Source organism: Mixophyes fleayi, chromosome 4 (assembly GCF_038048845.1).
Source record: "Mixophyes fleayi isolate aMixFle1 chromosome 4, aMixFle1.hap1, whole genome shotgun sequence".
NCBI lineage: Eukaryota > Metazoa > Chordata > Amphibia > Anura > Limnodynastidae > Mixophyes > Mixophyes fleayi.
In genome coordinates this window covers 83190421-83211222 of record NC_134405.1, presented here as the reverse complement: position 1 = coordinate 83211222, position 20802 = coordinate 83190421, and the positions used below count along the sequence as shown (strand labels likewise).

The following is a 20802-nucleotide window of genomic DNA, read 5'->3' as shown; positions in this document are numbered from 1 at the left end:
TATTCTAGATTATATAACGGCTGAATAGTTTTCTATTTTACTCCTAGTGGAGAGGGGATCTGATGCAGACAGATACCAAACTGCCTTTGTCCATTTCTTTGTATATTTGAATTTCTAGTTCTACAGTCTATGCAGGCTGCTTTTTTTATATTCAACTACAAGTGTAGGGCGGGGAGGGGGGGGCATAGATACTAGCCACCAAAAAAAGTGGTCTATTTAATTTAACTTTCTAGCTCCACAGTTTGTGCAGCCTGCTTTTTTTTATCTTCAAAGTATTTACAAGCCTTGCAATCTAAATTAACAAGAGGTAGTGACGTGCTAGAACTCCACCCTCTATATGCTGCAGAGGATGGAGGAGCATCAAAAGGCCATTCAAGCCTACACAGCCACCTACGACATAGGAAACCCTCATTTTCTTCCACATCTATGGCTGCGAGGAAAAAGCTCAGTTTTCCTAAAAGAGGCGCTGGCGGGGATGCTGATAACATCTGGTCCGGACTGAAGGACCTGCCAACCATTGCAGACATGTCTACTGTCGCTGCATTGGATGCTGTCACAATTGAAAAAATGGTGGAGGATTACTTTGCTGACACCATCCAAGTAGACATATCAGACAGTCCATATTGTTACTGGCAGGAAAAAAAGCCAGTTTGGAAGCCCCTGTACAAACTGGCTCTATTTTACCTGAGTTGTCCCCCCTCCAGTGTGTACTCGGAAAGAGTTTTTAGTGCAGCGGGTAACCTGGTCAGTGAGCGGCGAAGGAGGTTGCTTCCTCACAACGTTTACTACCAGGGCCACTCCACTGTGCAGTCCATATTTAGGTGTATCAGATATTAAACAACGGTGACAGTTGATGCCCAATTTTTTAATTATATTGTTGGCGCTGTAAAAAATTGTGTTCCGGGCACACCACACTACGCAGTCCATACCCTTTTTTGGTGGAATTCTGACCCGTGGAGGGTTTTTTATTATATTGTGGCCTCGGTACCAAATTGTGTACCGGGGCCACCACACTACGCAGTCAAGAAAGATAGATGCGTATCATAGATAAAGTACATTCAGTGTTGTGGGGCAAATTGAAAAATATTGAAAATGCACTGTCATTATCAAAAACAAGAGGTTTTGACACGCTGAAACTCCAACATGTATATGATGGAGGATGGAGGAGCAGCCGTATGTGCAGTGTAATGCAGAGCTGTTGAAGGTTTTCTATATATTATATTGTGGTGGCCAGTGGCCAGTCCTCTACGCAGTGCAGATACTATTTTTGGGTGTAATGCAGACCTGTTGAAGGTTTTCTATATATTTTATTGTGGTGCCCAGTGGCCAGTCCTCTATGCAGTGCAGATACTATTTTTGGGTGTAATTCAGACCTGTTGAAGGTTTTCTCTATATTTTATTGTGGTGCCCAGTGCCCACTACTCTACGCAGTCCAGATACTATTTTTGGGTGTAATTCAGACCTGTTGAAGGTTTTCTCTATATTTTTTTATTGTGGTGCCCAGTGCCCACTACTCTACGCAGTCCAGATACTATTTTGGGTGTAATTCAGACCTGTTGAATGTTTTCTCTATATTTTTTATTGTGGTGGCCAGTGGCCAGTCCTCTACGCAGTCCAGATACTATTTTTGGGTGTAATGCAGACCTGTTGAAGGTTTTCTATATATTTTATTGTGGTGCCCAGTGCCCACTACTCTACGCAGTGCAGATACTATTTTTGGGTGTAATTCAGACCAGTTGATGGGTTTTTAATTATATTGTGGGGAACACTCCTCTACGCAGTCCAGAAAGATACCTCGTTGCAACGTTTTGTACTAAAAAAAATAAAAAATTGTGAGGTGTTAGGTGTTCAGAATAGCCTTTAAATTAGTGGAAATTATTGTTATTGAATGTTATTGAGGTTAATAATAGCGTAGGAGTGAAAATAAGCCCAAAAACTTGGTTTTTACACTTTTTATTTTTTTTTCAAAAAAAAATCCGAATCCAAAACCTTAAATCCGAATCCAAAACCTTTCGGCAGGTGTTTTGCGAAACAAATCCGAACCCAAAACATCGCGAAAATCCGGATCCAAAACACAAAACACGAGACCTCAAAAGTCGCCCTACCCATAACACTTTCCTTACCCATTCACTTCACATCTGTAATACTCCCCTTCTCTTCCACTGTAATATTTCTGTCCTGGGTCCCTCTGTATCTGCTTCCTCTGGGCTGCAAAAAATGACCTTGTGGTCCTGACGTGGCCCGTGAGCTGCAGGTTGTGCATCAATGCTGTAAATAGATAGCTAGAATATAAATATGGTGTACAGAAGTCAATGTTTCTCAAGATGTTTCTATTTTGAGTTCTTTTTTCGGAATATGACCTTCCCTCTGTGACTCTCAGATTGACAAGAAACAGTTCAACAAGGTTTTGGAACTCATACAGAGTGGGAAGGATGAAGGAGCCAAACTGGAGTGCGGCGGTTGTTCCGTTGGAGAACGGGGTCTTTTCATTAAGCCCACTGTATTCTCTGCAGTGACGGATGACATGAGGATAGCTAAGGAAGAGGTAATTAGATATAACACAAACTACTTACAAAAATAACCAAGGGGTCTGAGTCATTAAGGAAAGCAAAGCAAAAAAAAGGAGTAACTTTGCACCTCGGCAAAACCATTGGAGGGGGAGGTAAATGTAAAATGTGCGGACACATTTATAGTTGGGACAGAGCATGCTTAGACCAACTTTAAATTTCAGTGTAAAAATAAAGCTATCAAGTATTTGTGTGCTACATGAAAAAAACAAACAGTATTTTCTTTGTGTGAAATATAATAAACTCATTTACACCCCTTGCATTGTAATGGTTTTGTCCAGGATCAAATTGACTCAGGCTCAAGCCCAAGATGTGTAAAATGAACAAGCTCAGTAGAGTGGAAGAAAACCTTATTCAGCGAAATATATGTGTATAAATAATTCTGCACAGATAACCTATTTTGTTTATGAATTTGAGATAGAATTGAGCAGTACTGGCTGTGAAGACATAGGGGTATATTTACTAAACTGCGGGTTTGAAAAAGTGGAGATGTTGCCTATAGCAACCAATCAGATTCTAGCTGTCATTTTGTAAAATGCATTAAATAAATAAAAGCTGCAATCTGATTGGTTGCTATACGGAACATCTCCACTTTTTCAAACCCGCAGTTTAGTAAATATACCCCCATAGAATTTAACAGTAGCAAGTTACAAAACACCACTTAAAATTGTATGTTTTATGAAGTTTTCGTTTCTTAAAGGATCATTACATTTAAAATGACAGAAGGAGATAACAGTCGGCTCTATGTTTAGATAACAAAGTTGTTTAGCAGAGGTACAATACCCTGTAAGAATCTATACATTTGTCTACTGCAGATTTTTGGACCTGTTCAATCCATTCTGAAATTCAAACACATGGAGGAGGTGATACAGAGGGCGAACAGCACAGAATATGGACTGACAGCCGCTGTCTTCACAGAGAGTCTGGACAAAGCACTGACCGTCGCCTCTGCCCTGCAGTCTGGAACGGTGTGGTGAGTGTCCAGGGCATCTGTCCTCACAGATCTGGGCCTTGGCTGAGTTTCATCAACTGTTCTTACTGTATATAAGATGTCAGAAAAATATTTGTTGGTTTACAGTCAAGTGCACAGTTTCTATATAATGATATGTTATTATGGATACTTCTATGACATGACATTGTTACAGATGTATTTAGCATAGACCACCACTCAAAATAAAATCGCTTAAACAGTGAAACAGAGCACTGATGTAAAGGACCAACTGAGGCTGATATAACTTGTATAGAGTAACAGACAGAATAACTCAGCTGAGTGGTGGCATAAGTGGCACATCTGAGCACACAACTTGTATATTGTCACGGAAATGGTGTGACAGCTGATGACCCAAGAGAGGTCCACTCCTGTCAGTAAAGAGGGAAGGGTTTAAGAAACTTTTTTCTATACTTTTGTAATTTGATTCATGATATAGTACCAACCATAAGATCCGCCCCTATATATGGATATTGTTGCTATACATACTTATATGAGGGCATCACGGTGGCTTAGTGTTTAGCACTTCTGCCTCACAGCACTGGGGTCATGAGTTCGATTCCCAACCATGGCCTTATCTGTGTGGAGTTTGTATGTTCTCCTTGTGTTTGTGTGGGTTTCCTCTGGGTGCTCCGCTTTCCTCCCACACTCCAAAAACATACTGGTAGGTTAATTGGCTGCTATTATATTGACCCTAGTCTCTCTCTCTCTCTCTGTCTGTCTGTGTGTGTATGTATGTTAGGGAATTTAGACTGTAAGCTCCAATGGGGCAAGGACTGATGTGAGTGAGTTCTCTGTACAGCACTACGGGATTAGTGGCGCTATATAAGTAGTTTCTGCTGCTGATGATCTAGGTGTTTGGCTTGATTGCTGAAAGTCTGTATTTGTGCCCAATTTGGCCACACATTGGGGTTTCCAGTCAAAACCCCACAGTGATTAGGTAAGTGCCCCCACTTACTACATACATTTCACATAACAAAACCCAACTTGGGGAAATGAAGTAGAGACCACTCGTCCCACTGTAAGAATCTGCGAGGATCCTAGAACTGCACTGTCACATCAGTGGAAGACGTTCAGTAGGTAAAAATGAAGTTCGCTGTATAGGGAAGACAGAAAGCTTCCAAATGAACAAGTGAAACTTTAATGATTAATAAACATATAGGTTTTATTTGCATTCAGTCTTTTCTAGGTTGCCTATTGAAGTCTTGCATAAAATGTCCAAGGCTTGCTGCATATGTCACTGAATGTAAATGTAATTTGTATTGTTAAACGTTTCACTTGTTCTATTGAGAGTCTTCTGTCTTCCCAGTCCAACACACTCCATACTTATCACATTTTGCCAAAGGACAGATCTGAGCATCTGGTACTTAGTATAATTGTCTGGATACCATAATTCCCCATTAATGTGGCAGCTGAACGCATTGTAATTGTTTTCAGCCATACTTGGTGTTGGAGAAACATCTCATGTGCTGCGCTTTATGTGCAATTTGTCAGAAAATGTCCAAGTTAGCTATGGAAATCACTATGTATGTGGTCAGTTTAACAGTCCATTCTTGATAAATGCCTGTGTCCTAATCTGCCTTTTCTTTTGTCTTGCAGGATTAACTGTTACAACGCTCTCCATGCACAGACCCCCTTTGGAGGCTTCAAAATGTCAGGAAATGGCAGAGAACTGTAAGTGATGGTTACATTTTGGAAATGATAATGGCCTTGTGCATATGTCTACTTACCATATACTTGCCTGGAATGTGAATAATACATTAAATACAGGAATGGTGGTAAAGTAATAACCCTCTTCACATGCCTCACACAAGTATTCTGGTATATGAGTGCAATGTAAGTCTGTGACCCATCACCAGGCCTCTACTGATAGCGTTCTAAATTAGAACACTGAGAAGATTTCAGGACTAATACCTCATCTATAATACAAATGTATAGTGTTAGGATTCCATCTGCTTCACATTCAAACTAAATCTCAAGTTTGAGACATCACACTCACAAATCACCTTATGTACATGGAGTAGATGGATCCCGGCAGATAAAAGTACATATGCCTTTCATTTATCCACAAGGAATTCTTTGGGTGGCTTTTAGTTGGGCACAGTGTAGATAGTCAAACAGGGCCATGACCTTATTAAATGCTATTCATTATAACTGGTAGAGAACTGCTTATGTTCTTGTCTTAAACTGTCTAATTAGGAAACTTAACTCTATTTTAAGTAAGTACTTAATATATTATGCCTAGAAAATGATCACCTTGCATGACCAATATTCAGTTCTACTGGATTTGGGCACTCAGGACAGTCAATTTTGTTGATGACAATATCAGTCTGTGTGTATGGTCAGCAGTCTAAAAGTACTGCAAAGTGTCTTGTGGCCCCTCACGGTGGTTTCTTTTAAATATGACTTGACAAACTATGAGATTGGTTCAGTTATGATGAATCTGGCCTCCCACAGGTCCGGTTGTTAGATGGTTGTGCCAAACGAATGGATTGCTTTGTATGTGGCAGACCTCTAGTATATCAATTGTTCAACTGCTCTTTGCTCCTATTAACAACCATTCTTTTCGTAGTGGTGAATATGCTCTAGCAGAATACACAGAAGTTAAAACAGTCACTATCAAATTATCAACAAAGAAGCTCTGAAGAGAAAAATGAAAGGCTGGTGGAGAATTGGTGCGTAATTCAGCTCCAACAGGGCCCAGCAACAACAAACCCATTAAACCTGTGAAATGTTCTTAATCTATGAACCATTCCAGAAATGTCTTCACCAAACCAACAGAAGTATTGTGATTCAGCTTTTATCTCTTGCGCTGTATAGGTCACAAAATTTTTAAACTATTGAGAGCACTTGGTATAATTTGTATTTTCTTCTTCTTAAAGTGGAACTAAACTAAAAGTTACTTATTATTTGTTTACTGGAGAGAGTTGGTTAAAAACTGCAGTAGTGGCAGATCAGCCAAAAGGGCAAATACATCCTACAAAGTGAAACAGCTGTGGTAGTCAAGGTTGCTTAAATGTGTTGTCCACCTTCACATGACTTTATTTTACAGGCTTGTACACACAATCCTGATACTTTTACTAAGTACAATGCTTTACCTCTCTGCCTTCCTCCTGTGTTTTTCAGACATGAATTTATGTAATCAGGTGGTTGTTGACTTTTTTTCTCTGGTTGATGACACAAATCTGCTATGTTCTTTATATTTTTAAATGTACACCATTTAGCTTTGTGTTGGATTTTAGGCCAATAAAAATGAACATTTATAGATAATGTGGTATTTACAAAAGGAAGCTACAAAGTAAAAAAAAAAAAGGCAATGCAAAAGGTACATACACAAGCCATCTGAAGGTGGAAGTAAAAGTATGGGAAGCCGCATGGTATTGAACAAGGTTGCTAAAGAGTCTTATTAGGCCCAACTACCTAAAAATAAAGGCTACAAAATAAAAATGCTCAAGAGCTCAATAAAACAACATGGTCCACACTGTGGCTAGTCTGTCGCCCTTTTAGCAGTAATGTACGTTACAACTTTATTTTATTAGCGGTTTACATTTCAGATAAGCAAAATAATCAAAGCAAAGAACTGACTATAGTAGAAATTTCATATTCAGCACAGTGGCACGGAATTTAGAAGACATCTGCGTGGCAGCTTCCTGTCCACAAACACAGAAACCATTAAGTTTTTTTAGGTAAGATATATACATAGATAAATGCCTCTTATATGGCGTTTAATAGTTATATTTTTATTTTTGTTTAGTTACATTTTCCTATTTGTAAATAATATTTTTTTTTTGCTATATCTTTATAATTTTCCCAATGAATGGTCTGTTTCATACGTTTGTACACAGTAACACCAGCAGACTTGGAAAAAAAAATATTTTTTTCAAAATTGTATACACCAACAATATTGTCACATATCTGCAAATGTTGCTACTAATATGTACATTCTGGGTACAGAATATTTTATATTGTGATAAGATTAACTGTATTCCTTTTTTATTCTATGAGCCAGTAAAATATAAAGATTATATATATATATATTTATGAAATAGAATGCAGTTAATCAACTATATGTTTTTTTTTGTATTTTCTTAGTGCAAAATTAATGAAATATAATGTTTAAATTTCACATATTTTTGAAAATGTCGAGGTTTTGTAAAGACAAAAATTAAACTTGTGGTTCTCCTTCAGATTAATTTATTGATTCGTATGTGCTTTCCTGATACTTTTACAAAATCATTTATTTCATTTTCCTTCTATGATCCTCATTAACAATGTGCATTTGATATGCAGAGAAAAACACCTTTCTTTTACACACCCTGGGGTAGAATTACTAAAACCTGTAAAAAGGAAAATATGAGGTGTAGCAACCAATCAGATTCTAGCTATCTTTTTGTAGAATCAATAAAGAATAGGTGCACACATGACTATAATCTTACACTAATAAATCAAGTGGATATTGCTCTGCAAAGAGAATCAGTGATTTCCCAGTCAAATGTTAAAAAAGCAGAAGACAACAGAACACCGAACACATCAAATATTAATAAGTAAAATCCCAAACATGCAAAACTATAAATTTAAATATCAACTTAAATAAATAAAGTATATTATTCTTAGGTGCTTAATGTGGAATCACTTTCACAAGAATCAATCATATTCCAAGAACCACACAGTTAGAGAATAATTAGGAACTCCACCTAAATGTCCCACTCTTATTATTATTATTATTATTATAACAACAAATTGAAAAATCTCCTTAATCAGCTTCCAATTAGAGGTTGCAGAGGTTGGAGAAACAGAAGAGGTGCAGTGGGAGAGGAAGATGAGCCTAGCCACAGCATTCTGTATGGATTGAAGGTCAGAAGTGCGAGAGCGAGGAAGACCAGTGAGAAGGAGGTTGCAATAGTCCAGACGAGAAATGAGTGAATGGACCAGGATTTTGGTTGCTTCCCAAGAGAGGAAGGGACGGATCATCGTAATGTTACGGAGGCAGTAGTGGCAGGAATTGGTAAGGGACTGGATATGAGGGGTAAAGCTGAGGGTTGAATCAAGGGTGACTCCAAGGCAGCGGGCTTGGGTGACAGGAGAAAGAGAGAAAGAGTGATGTCCACCAAGAGGGAGATATTGAGAGGAATAGCAACATTGGCAGGAGGAAAGATGATGAGCTCGGCTTTGGAGATGTTGAGTTTCAGGAAGCGCTGTGATATCCAGGTGGTTACAGCAGAGAGACAGCTATATACTTGGGTTAGGACAGCGGTAGAGAGGTTAGGGGAGGAAAGATAGATTTGCGTGTCATCAGCATAGATGACATAAGTAATCCCTTTGTGTTATAATACAGTTAGCTTTACAAAATAGTTCCAGTGCTCAGTATTAGTTTACCGTCATGCTCGCAGGCAGCCAAAACGCAGCTTTAGTGACAAAGGTGCAGATCGCAAGCTTCAAGTCGTGTGATGTAGGTCTTATAGTTTTCTCATGTTTATATGATGTTTATGTATTCTTATGGTTCTGACCTCTATGTTTGTTAATACCCAATCTTGTTTTAGTATTGTGTTTGTTCCTAAAGTGTGCAGAGTATGCTGGCACTACATAACTACGTGTTAATAACAATGACACCTTACTGTATTGTAATTGTCTGAGACTGTCAATGCCATGATACACATCATTTGTATTACTGAGCAGTAGCCAACAGCACCTCACAGAGAAGAAAATAGCAAATGAACTACTTTGTGAGTTGAATACACAGGAGGGTATTTATAAAGTGCAGCCAATGAGCACATTTTGGTTTTGCACCAGAGCTCCCGGATGGTCCAGCAGCATACATCAATGTGTACGGCTTGGAGATGCTTCCTCAATCCAGCAGTGCAAAACTGTAAACATCACATCCCAGTCCAGCCTCCTACCACCTGTTACAGTAAAATAAACCTTTCAGTTTGCCACCTAAAATTCTGCTCAGTGTAGCCTCATCTCCACACTGCCCGTGGGACATCCGTGCTCTTCTCCTCTCCTCTTCCTCTCTGCATACTCACACATCGGCTTCTGTGCCGATGGTGCCACCCTGCACCGTAAGCCCATGTGCCTCATTGTAAATCTAGACAATATGGCAAAACCTGCTTTTGCATTGAGCAGATGAGAATCTTTGCTTCGCAAATACTGCCCAATGTCTTCTATTGTTCTTTTAAAGTCATCTTGAAGAGACTGAATTTTCAGATAGACAAATAACTTAAACAAGTGTCTTTGTGAAGTTTGCAACAACATTGATAATTGCAGTGATAGGAGCCAGCTCTGAGTATTTGTGCTGCTACCACTAACCATATCTATGGATGTAATTTTTCAGTTATATGGGAGGGGGTTATCATGAGCACCCCAATAATTGTATAAGGTTGGCTCCTTTGACTGTAAGTATTAGCTGCTATTTACAGATAAAAGGTTGTGCATGCTGTGTAGATTGTTGTAAATGTCTAACCAATTTTATCTTACACCAGATAGTATTCAGCATTATTATTATTATTAAGAACATTTTATTGCTGCATTAAATAAAAATATAACTTAAAAGCAGTGCTTTGTGATTTAGCATTAACAGCCTGATTTAGAGTTCGGTGTAAATTCATTTGCATCTTGTAAAAGTGCGTTTTGATGCACTGCACATGTGCCAACGCTTCCACCCAAATGAATTGCCCCTTTATGCCCGGAGAGACCGATTAGAGGTATTCATGTGTAACTTCAGCACAGTAAGAGTGTTTACACATTCCATGCTTTCTACTAAGAGTTGGTTCCCCTGTTATAATCATACTTGCCAACTCTCCCGGAATGTCCGGGAGACTCCCGCATTTTGTGAGAGTCTCCCGGACTCCCGGGCGAGTGTGGCAATCTCCCGAATTCTGCCCACTTCACTAGGAAGTGCCCCACTTCCTAGTGAAGTGGGCAGAATTAGATCCCAAACGCCGCGATTCCCGGTGAATCGCGGCGTTTGGCCCCGCCCCCGCTGTCAAATGACGCAATTTGCGTCATGACGTCACAGGGGGCGGGGCCGAAATGACGCAATTTCGGCCACCCCGCCCCTTCACGCCCCCCTCCACTGGCTGGCTCCCGGAAGGGAGCTGAAGAAAGTAGGTAAGTATGGTTATAATATCAGCTAGTCCAAGCCTGTTCAACACAGGGCTGATTGCTCTAGTAATCCACACAGTATCCACCACAAATTTGTTTATGGTTTTATCCTTCATCTTGTTTAATACTTCACAAAAGCAGGTTATGCCACACTCATGCTGATGGTAAAGTTATTTTAGAGAAAGAGACATCTGAGCTATAGTCAATATAAAAAATGTGGTCCTGGGTCTCCCTCTAGTGGACTCAGTCACTATGAGAGAGTTTGATTATATCACCAAGTACAGTCTCTTTTATGGTGTTTGGAGCAAAAACAGAGGAAAAAGAAATGTGTGGATTACAGCAGCATTATGTTCCAGAGACAAAAGTGCAGGAACACCTCAAAGTTGTAAGATTTTCGTCAACAAGAGAAAGAGACAGATAACCAAGTATTTATACAGTAACCAAGTATTAATAAAAGCAAACTAACGTGTGGGAGGCCACTTTTGGTCATACTTGGTTGCTGTATCACCTGGCTGTTTAGAATAGACAAACTTTTCTGAGATACCAGTGAGGTTATTTCCAGTCTGGACCAGGAGCATCAACACACACTTTACATTCTCCAGCATCTCAGCATGGTTACAGATAGGTCTACTATTTTATATTCAATGTAAGGGTTTTTAACATGTGCATAATAAATATCTGGAAAATTATTATTCACATGTTCTGGCCACTGTGTGGTTTGTCATTTCTTTAGAATAGCTTTGATATTTTGTGGGTGGAATTTCCATGTTCTATTTCATATAAGAAAAGAGCCTACAGTTAAGCTGTCCTCAATTGTGCTTGTCAATAAACAACAGAAAAGAATTGAAAAATCGGGATACATTGAAAAAACAAGATCACATATTCCAGATAAACCATTTCTTTCTTATGTTTTAAGTACATGGAATTATTGACATTAATAGAGCTGATTGTTTTAACACTTACACTATGGGCTTCATTTATTAAGGCACGCAAAATTAATGTAATGTGCTTTTTTTTTTAAACGCACGTTGAACAGTTATATGTACATCTGTGTTCAACAAGGGGTGGATGTGAAAATACAAGTGGTGATGAAAACGGGTGTAGGTCTGCTCTGCTGTACTAGACAAGACACTGCAGGATATGTCCAATACATAGAAGGAATGCAAACTCAGAAAATAATGCACAGATAAAAACCCTATTCAATCAATATCACCTGTTAATAATATAGTCTTCCAGCTCAGAAGTGGGAAAAAACAGTGGGACCCAGGTACACCCATCTTCTGTTCGGAGAAGTCTGACCAGAAGGGGTCTTCATGGAAGAATTGTGCCCAAAAAGCTATGACGTGGAAACAATGCCAAGCGACTCAACAATGCACGAAAACATAGGAACTGGGGTGCAGAAAAATGGCAGTAGGTGCTTTGGACTGATGAGTCAAAATCTGAAATATTTGGCTGTAACAGAAGGTGGTTTGTTCACCGAAGGGCTGTACAGAGGTACAATAATCAATGTCTGCAGGCAACAGTGAAGCATAGTGGAGGTTCCTTGCAAGTTTGGAGCTGCATTTCAGCAATGAATTTGCAGATTTGGTCAGGATTAATGGTGTCCTCAATGCTGAGAAATACAAGCAGGTACTTATCCCTCATGCCATACCATCAGGGAGGCGTCTGATTGGCTCCAAATTTATTCTGCAACAGGACAAGGACCCCAAACATGCAGCCAATGTCATTAAGAACTATCTTCAGTGTAAAGAAGAACAAGGAGTCCTGGAAGTGATGATATTGCCCCCACAGAGAGCTGATCTCGACATCATCGAGACTGTCTGGGATTACATGAAGAGACAGAAGAATTTGAGCAAGCCTACATCCACAGAAGATCTGTGGTTAGTTCTCCAAATGTGTGGAAGAACCTTCCAGCCGAGTTCCTTCAAAAACTGTGTGCAAGTGTACCTAGAATTGATGCATTGATGATTTTATTAATTGATAAAAATAACCTATTAACACTTCTGTTTTTGAAAGCATTCTTACTTTGCAGTATTTTTCCATACCTGCCTAAAACTTTTGTAGGCAAAGTGTGGTTACACCAAATATTGATTTGATTTTGAACTCTCTTCTGTTCATTCACTTTGCATTTTATTAATTGATAAAAATAACCTATTAACACTTCTGTTTTTGAAAGCATTCTTACTTTGCAGTATTTTTCCATACCTGCCTAAAACTTTTGCACATTATTGTATATATTGTGAGAGAATGGTGTCTACCAAGGCTGAACTGCCTACTGAGCTCCCCTGTACGTGGGTAAATACTTACACCCAGGCAGATATCCAACTTAACCAATGGTAGCTTTTATTAATGGAACAGCAACAACAGGCACAAAACCAACATATGTACAGGAGTAACAATTACAGGTATGCACAATGGACACGAGAATAGAACATACAATACAATACCGGTCTTATTATGGCCAACTTGGGAAATTCACTGTCACTTCGCTTTTGGCGGAAACACAGATTCACAAGACCTGGGGTAACTTATCCAAAGGAAGAAGAATAAGGCTCCTCACAGTCCTTCTCCCGATCTCCATCCTCCGTCAACTGGCAGGAACCATTACCTCCTACACCAGCCTGATCTTTTCTCATCAACCTCCCTGAAACTCCACTGCTCTATCTTATACCCACAGAATAGCCTCACTCTGTAGGGGTGTGTTGACTGTCTACTGTGTCTTAGGATATTAGGGCATAGAAATACAATGCACATTTGCTAATTAAGCTGCTTAAATCACAGATGTAACTAATAGCACAATATTACAGTTTCACATTTTTAGCCTGTGACGTGTGGTTAACTAGCAATGTACATAGCAGAGCCAAATATACACAATCTATATAAATGGTTACAGCATAATGTAATGGTGACTATTCATTCCATTGTGCTTTAAACATAACACTTGCCTGACTAGATTTTAACAGAGGAGGGAACACTACCCCTAGCTAGATCTCCTGTTGTTTAGGTAAACAAAGATAGCTTCTGTTAAACAGTAATCTGGTCTACCTGATAATATAATTATTGATGTATTGTTTCTGCAGACCTAGAATACACACAGACTAAAGCTGGGTACACACTACAGAATTTTCCAGCAACTTTTTATGCCGATCGATTTTACATCCGATCGCTCCACATATATATTTTTATATAGATATATATATATATATATATATATATATATGAAATACAAAAGGCAGGGGGCGCCACACATAGTGCATTGAAAGTGAAACACTGTGATATTCTCCACAAGTATAACATTTCCGTACCAGAAGTTCAAATCATATGAACTGAAGTGAACGAGTGATGAAATCCCTCTAGTGACATCATAATTGGACACTGAAACGCAAACGATCCTGGATAGACCAAGTATTCCTCCCAAACATTTACAGGATGGCTTCCAGATGACTGTGAACTCAAAATAAGGCCACAATAGTGTGATGCAGCCATAAATAGACACACTCAGTTCTATAAAATCACAAATTTATTAAAAATAGCGCCAAAATGCCTCACACTGCAGCTCTTAGTAATAAATGCCCGTACATGAGACAAAGTAAAAGTAGGCTTATCTGTCCTCTCACACACGCAGATGAGATGGTGAATTCCAGCCGGCAGCACCCCACACCTGGATAGTGTGTAACAAGAAGCAGACAATTGCACAATATCCGACGCGTTTCATCTTATAAAATGACTTTTTCAAGGAGTCAAGTGAAAAAGACTACCTAATATAGAGTTTCAAGGCTAGCTGCACAACTTAGTTATCCACCTGCTCAGTGTCCTGACTCAGAACTATTCTGAGACCAGCAGCTGAAAGAATGGTCTCCAGGACATATTGTTGACCAAAGTCAGGGGACCTAAGTATCGGACCTTCACTGAGTAGCTTTTTACTTTTGCCAATTGACTTCTGACAGCTGGGAGATGATTTAGAGCTGAAGTTTTCAACAAATCTGTTAAAGGGTCTGTTAATGTAGAAAAATGAAGACAAACCTGTAACAAAACTCAGTTTATGCTTCCATATGATCTCTCTGTGCCTCTCTCTGCAATTCTCTGCAGCCAGGCTCAGATCGCACTGATTGGATATTCACCTGTCACTCGCTTCAGCGTCAGTCTGTAGTGCTGTAATCGACTCCTGATGCTATCACATGACCGGGTCTCTGGGGCGGGAGTTTCAAACTGCTTCCTATTTAGACCTGCACTGACACTTGCTCGGTGTCAGTGCAGCTTGTTTGCTGTGCTTCTGACTCCCAGCTCTCCTCAGCCGCTACCTATATCCTGTATCTCCATGTGCCAGTAACCGCCTGTCTGACCAAGTCTGTGGAACAACCTTGTGTACTTCGCCGCCTGAACCGTTTACCAGTAACTGCCTGTCTGACCATGTCTGTGGAACGCCCTAATCATCATCATCATCATCATCATTTATTTATATAGCGCCACTAAATTCTGCAGCGCTGTACAGAGAACTCATTCACATCAGTCCCTGCCCCATTGGAGCTTACAGTCTAAATTCCATAATATAGACACACACTCACACACAGACAGAGAGGGAGACAGACAGAGAGGGGGAGAGACTAGGGTCAATTGTGATAGCAGCCAATTAACCTACCAGTATGTTTTTGGAGTGTGGGAGGAAACCGGAGCACCCGGAGGAAACTGACGCAACCCAGGGAGAACATACAAACTCCACACAGATAAGGCCATGGTCGGGAATCGAACTCATGACCCCAGTGCTGTGTGGCAGAAGTGCTAACCACTAGGCCACCCTAATGTACTTCATTGCCTGAACCATGTACCAGTATCGCCTGTCTGACCAAGTCTGTGGAACAACCTTGTGTACTTCGCCACCTGAACCATGTACCAGTAACTGCCTGTCTGACCATGTCTGTGGAACGCCCTAGTGTACTTCGCCGCCTGAACCATGTACCAGTATCGCCTGTCTGACCAAGTCTGTGGAACAACCTTATGTATTTCGCCGCCTGAACCGTGTACCAGTAATTGCCTGTCTGACCAAGTCTGTGGAACAAACTTGTGTACTTCGCCGCCTGAACCGTGTACCAGTAATCGCCTATCTGACCAAGTCTGTGGAACCTTATGTACTTCGCTATCCAATCTCCGTGTACCAGTTCCTGGCGTGTCTGACTACTCGCTATCTATCTATTTGTGTACCAGTTCCGGGCATGCCTGACTACTCTAGTGACTCCAGTATTCAGATTTTGTGTTACATCCTGAGGCAATCCTGAGGGCCGCGACCTTCGGATTCCTGGCAGCTAAGCCCATCCCGCCTTGCGGCGGTTCTTGGTGAAAACCGGGTAATCCGTTAGACTCTGCCTCTGGTCTGCCTGTGCTAATCAGGATTAATAATACAGGTATCTGAATTGTAATAAAACCCTTCTATAGTAACCTGCTAAACCAACAAATTAATGTACCTCTTTATTTGTGGGACAGAGGCATCTTACAGAGCCTGATCTTTATTAACTCGAAGCTTTATGTAACCATTTCCAACAATATACCCTAGATATTTAGTCTTGAATTTTCCCAGACCATATTTATTCAAAGTGGCTGTAAGGCTATTTGTGTCAGTCTTTCAGCCTTATCTAGGCATCAATGGCAGTGACAGGCCTGAAATTACTGGTGAAAGAAGGTAGCCAGGAAAGTGTGGAGCAACGAATACAGGTATAAAAAAATTCCTTGGTATGGACTTCCATCTGCAAGGAAGCTTCCACCCAATCCATTCGGAATAAATGTAAGAGTTTGTCTCAAAACTATGAGGGGGCTGTGGGGTTGATCTGGTCCCACATCTGGAGTATACTCTTCTGGCTGCCGTCGAGACTGCCAACAAGCTCAACCTACTGCCTTTTGATATTTTTATAACTCTTGATAAGTTTCCAAAGATAGCCCAAGCTTCAGTCAAGTGAAGATAATGCACCAAGTAGTCATTTGTGAACCTCAAGACGCAGCTCCAGAACCCTTTAATGGATGGGCAGTCCCACAGGCAATGTTGGCCATCAGAGAATCACTTTTCAGACATTAGTGATCAGATGTCAAGCCAAATTTGAGATGACGGGACGGGGATAAATAGGCTCTATGATAGATAATGAGGGACATCTGAGTATAAGTTGTTGCCGGAAGCAGTCTATTAGAGTTGGCCAAAAAACGAAGTAGAAAGTCAGAAGACAATTCTGGAAAACGTTCCCTCCATTGTCCCGTTTTCAGTAAGGGTGTGCACTGGCCACTTTTAGTGTTTTGGGTTTTGGGTTCTGATTAGCTTGAGGTTTTGGGTTCTGATTTGTTTTGCCAAAACATCCGACGAAAGGTTTTGGATCTGATTTATTTGTAAAAAAGCATAAAAAGTGCTAAAAACCAGTTTTGTGGTTTTTTTTTCACTCCTACGCTATTATTAACCTCAATAACATTCAATAACAATCATTTCCACTCATTTCCAGTCTATTCTGAACACCCCACAATATTGTTTTTAGGCCAAAACGTTGCACCGAGGTAGCTTGAGCACATAATGCCAAAAAAAGAGGCACAAGATGGAATTGTTCTGGGCCCTCCCTCCCACCCTTCGAGAGATTTGACGCAAGACTTGGACGACAAAGCCTCGTTTTCAATTTTTGCCCGCCGGAAATATCCGAACAGTGCTCGGATCCCGTTCGGATCCGCACTGTTCGGGTGGGCTCGGATTAGCGGAATCCGAGCCCGCTCATCTCTAGTTTTCAGTGTATCATAATCAAGTGTCTTCCCTCCAAGCCTCTCGTAAGAATTGCCTAGACTCGCCTCACACACTTTCTTACAGCAAACAAGTCAACACTCCACAGAGACTGTGCTGACCAAGGTTGTCAATGATTTGATCATACCAAAATCTAAAGGCCATTACTCTCTTCTAATTCTCCTAGATCTCTCTGCTGCATTTGACACTGTTGACCACTCTCTCCTCATACAAACGCTACAATCCCTAGGTCTTGAAGGCACTGTCCTATCCTGGTTCTCATCCTATCTACCTAATCGCTCTTTCAGTGTTAATTTCTCTGATTCTACCTCCGCTCCACTTCCTTTATCAGTTGGAGTACCGCAAGGCTCAGTCCTAGGTCTAGGTGCTATTCTCTAGCTACAACACTTCTCTTGGAAAACTAATATAATAAGCTTCTTTAGAATTCAGTATTGTCTCTACGCAGATGATACACAAATTTATCTATTCTCTCCTGATCTTTCTCCATCTATGTTGTCTCGCGTTACTGACTGTCTTTCTGTCATTTCAACTTGGATGCCCTCTCGCCAACTCAAACTCAATCTTTCAAAAACAGAATTAATATTATTCCCACCCAAAAAAGAAGTTACCTACCTGGATTTTCTATTTCCCACCCCGCAAGCTCATTGCCTAGGTGTAATCGTTGACTCACAACTATCATTTATTCCTCACATCGACCCTATATCTAAATCATGTTACATACATCTAAAAAACATTTCCAGAATACGCACATATCTCACACAACACACTGCAAAAACATTAATTCATGCACTCATCACCTCCCGCACTGACTATTGCAATTCCCTCCTTACTGGTCTTCCCAAAATCAGACTCAAACCCCTACAATCTATTTTGCATGCAGCAGCTAGATTGATTTTCCTTGCAAATTGTTCTTCCTCTGCTGAGCCATTCTGTCAGTGTCTACATTGGTTGACTGTTTTTCAACAAGTCCATTATAAAATTCTCTACTAACATACAAGGCAATCAACAAAATTGCACTGACATACATCTCCTCACTTGTCTCAAAATATCTCTCAACTCGACACCTCCATTCTGCACAAGATCTGCGTCTCCCTTCCACTCTCATCACATCCTCCCTGCTCATACTCGGACCTAAAATGCTTTTCAAGTTGTCAACTAAAGACTGTTCCAGTTGGGCCGATTATATCCATCAGAACGAGATCTAGTCTTAAAATTCCCCAATGTTCCTTCAATGTATTTCTTTGATATTTTTCATAACAATTATATTTTGTTATAAAGGCCCATTATTCTGTTGGTCCTCATTTGTATATACTAGAAGGTCCCTTCTTTCAGTATTGTGTAACTAACTGTATCTTTAATTACCTTATCTGGTTAGCCCATTTTTACACGTCTGAGCATACAAGGAAAGTTGCTTCTCACATGTTTCCTCTGTATTACTATTTCTCTTGACCAAACAAAACTGGGAGAATAGAATATTCTTTCTCTACAGATGACCTCTTTTAAAATGGACATCACTGTGTTCCCTGGGTTAAAATAACTACATGTAACTATATTATCTTTACAGCCTTCTAAGAGAAGATCCAAAAATTCATCTTGTCATCTTTAAAATTAGATGTGAACCTCAAGTTAAAATCATTATGGCTAATAAAATTCATAAAGCCTGAAAACTGCGCTGATGTCCAATCCCATGTTATTAAACAATCATCAAGATGTCTTTTGTATAACTTCACGTTTATTAAATAAACCATTAGTGTAAAGAAATGTATCTTATTATACCCCCATAAATAAATTTGTGAAGCTGGGGGCAAAGACCATACCCATTGCCGTACCACATATCTGTAGATAAAGGTATTCAAGACATGTTAAATAATTGTGAGATGATGTAAAATGTATGAGTTCACAAATGAACCCCATAAAATCCTCACTAATATCCAGATCTAATTTAAAAAAACTCCTTACAAGTATCTATAACTTTCCTATGTTTTATAAATGTGTACATATAGTGCCTGTATATCTATAGTTTGATTTCAAATTGTCCAATATATTTCACATTGAAGTGGTATCTTTAAGGTATGATGAAAGTTCTCTCATATATTTTCTAAGAAATAAAAATATGTGCAGTTAATGATCAATTCCTGATACTATGGGGCATTCTGTGGAAATTACTAAGGATTTATGCACTTTCAGCAAATGGTAAAATATTGGGATTTTCAGATGACTTTGCAATAAATATAGAAATTCATCTTTCTGTAAAATTCCTCTTCTTTATCCTTTCTGTCTCTCCAATAACTGTTGTAATTGAGAGACATACTCCTCTGTTGGATCTTCAGTTAAGATCTTATATGAGGATCCATCATTCAACAGTCTCATAGACTCTTATATACAATCACTCCTATCAAATATCACAATCACACCCCCTTTTCAACTTGCTTTAATATTATTATATCTTTATTCTCCTTTAAATTTCTTAGTGCTTAATCAGTGTTCTCCCCAGAAAATATTGCCAGCTGGGTGGCATTAAGAAGTAGTCGGATGGGGACAGTTGTAATACTTTGTAATAATATTGAAAACTGTTGGAGGTTATTGCCCACACCTGCCAAGACTAGTAGTCAGTAATCTAACACACACTGTTGGCTGTAGTGCTAATATAGTGCCTGTTCTAACACGAGAAACAATGGTTGATTCTATTATATTAGGACTCTGTTGGGCTTCAAGAGCTGGGTCGGAAGTAAAAACAGATGGGAAATAGGTGCTGGGGAGAACTCTGTTACATTATCTATCTATAGAATTGCTACCAATGTGCAAGATGAGTATGCATTTTGATATTATTACTGCCTACTCCATGTTATATTTCAATAAATACTGTAAAATATGAGTGCTGGTTTCCTGCATGTTTAGGAAATCAGAGGCATGTAGTAGTGACAAACAATATGCAGTTGATTCAAGAGTTCAAAATTAGACAGGAAGTAAACACAATCTCACATATCACAAGAAATTGTGGTATGATGATACGGCACAAGATTACACAGTATTATTTGTGCAGCAATATGACAGTCGGAGGTAATGCAAAATATGAAGTAGAATACTGATGATATTTCTGGTGCAAGGTAGTAATTAATGTCTCTTGTAACAAGGCTGGTGTAAATGTTCTGTCAGGATCTACCTCTGCCTGCACTGCAGCATCGCCCATGCTGATACTGCTTTACCTCTGCAGGTCCTGTCTACTGGACTAATGTTGGACTCTGCTTATTGCATTAGGCCTGCAGTACCTCTGGCTTATCAGAGGTGCCGCTATTGTTCTATTGTCTTTTCTTCACTAGCAGGAGTTAACGTTCCCCTCCTGTGAATTACCACAAATGTGTCTCTGATTATTTGCCTGCTTC

General features: G+C 39.7%; 1 protein-coding gene across 1 annotated transcript in view; it reads left to right on the top strand.

The window, feature by feature from the left end:
* ALDH1A3 (aldehyde dehydrogenase 1 family member A3) overlaps positions 1-7628 on the top strand; it is a 34698-nt gene extending 27070 nt beyond the window's left edge. Inside the window, exons 10-13 of the mRNA XM_075207666.1 lie at positions 2381-2545; positions 3383-3540; positions 5155-5229; positions 6128-7628. Coding sequence (XP_075063767.1) covers positions 2381-2545; positions 3383-3540; positions 5155-5229; positions 6128-6200 — 471 coding nt within the window. The 3' untranslated portion in view covers positions 6201-7628. The remainder of the gene's footprint in view (positions 1-2380; positions 2546-3382; positions 3541-5154; positions 5230-6127) is intronic.
* The last annotated feature ends 13174 nt before the right edge of the window (positions 7629-20802 follow it).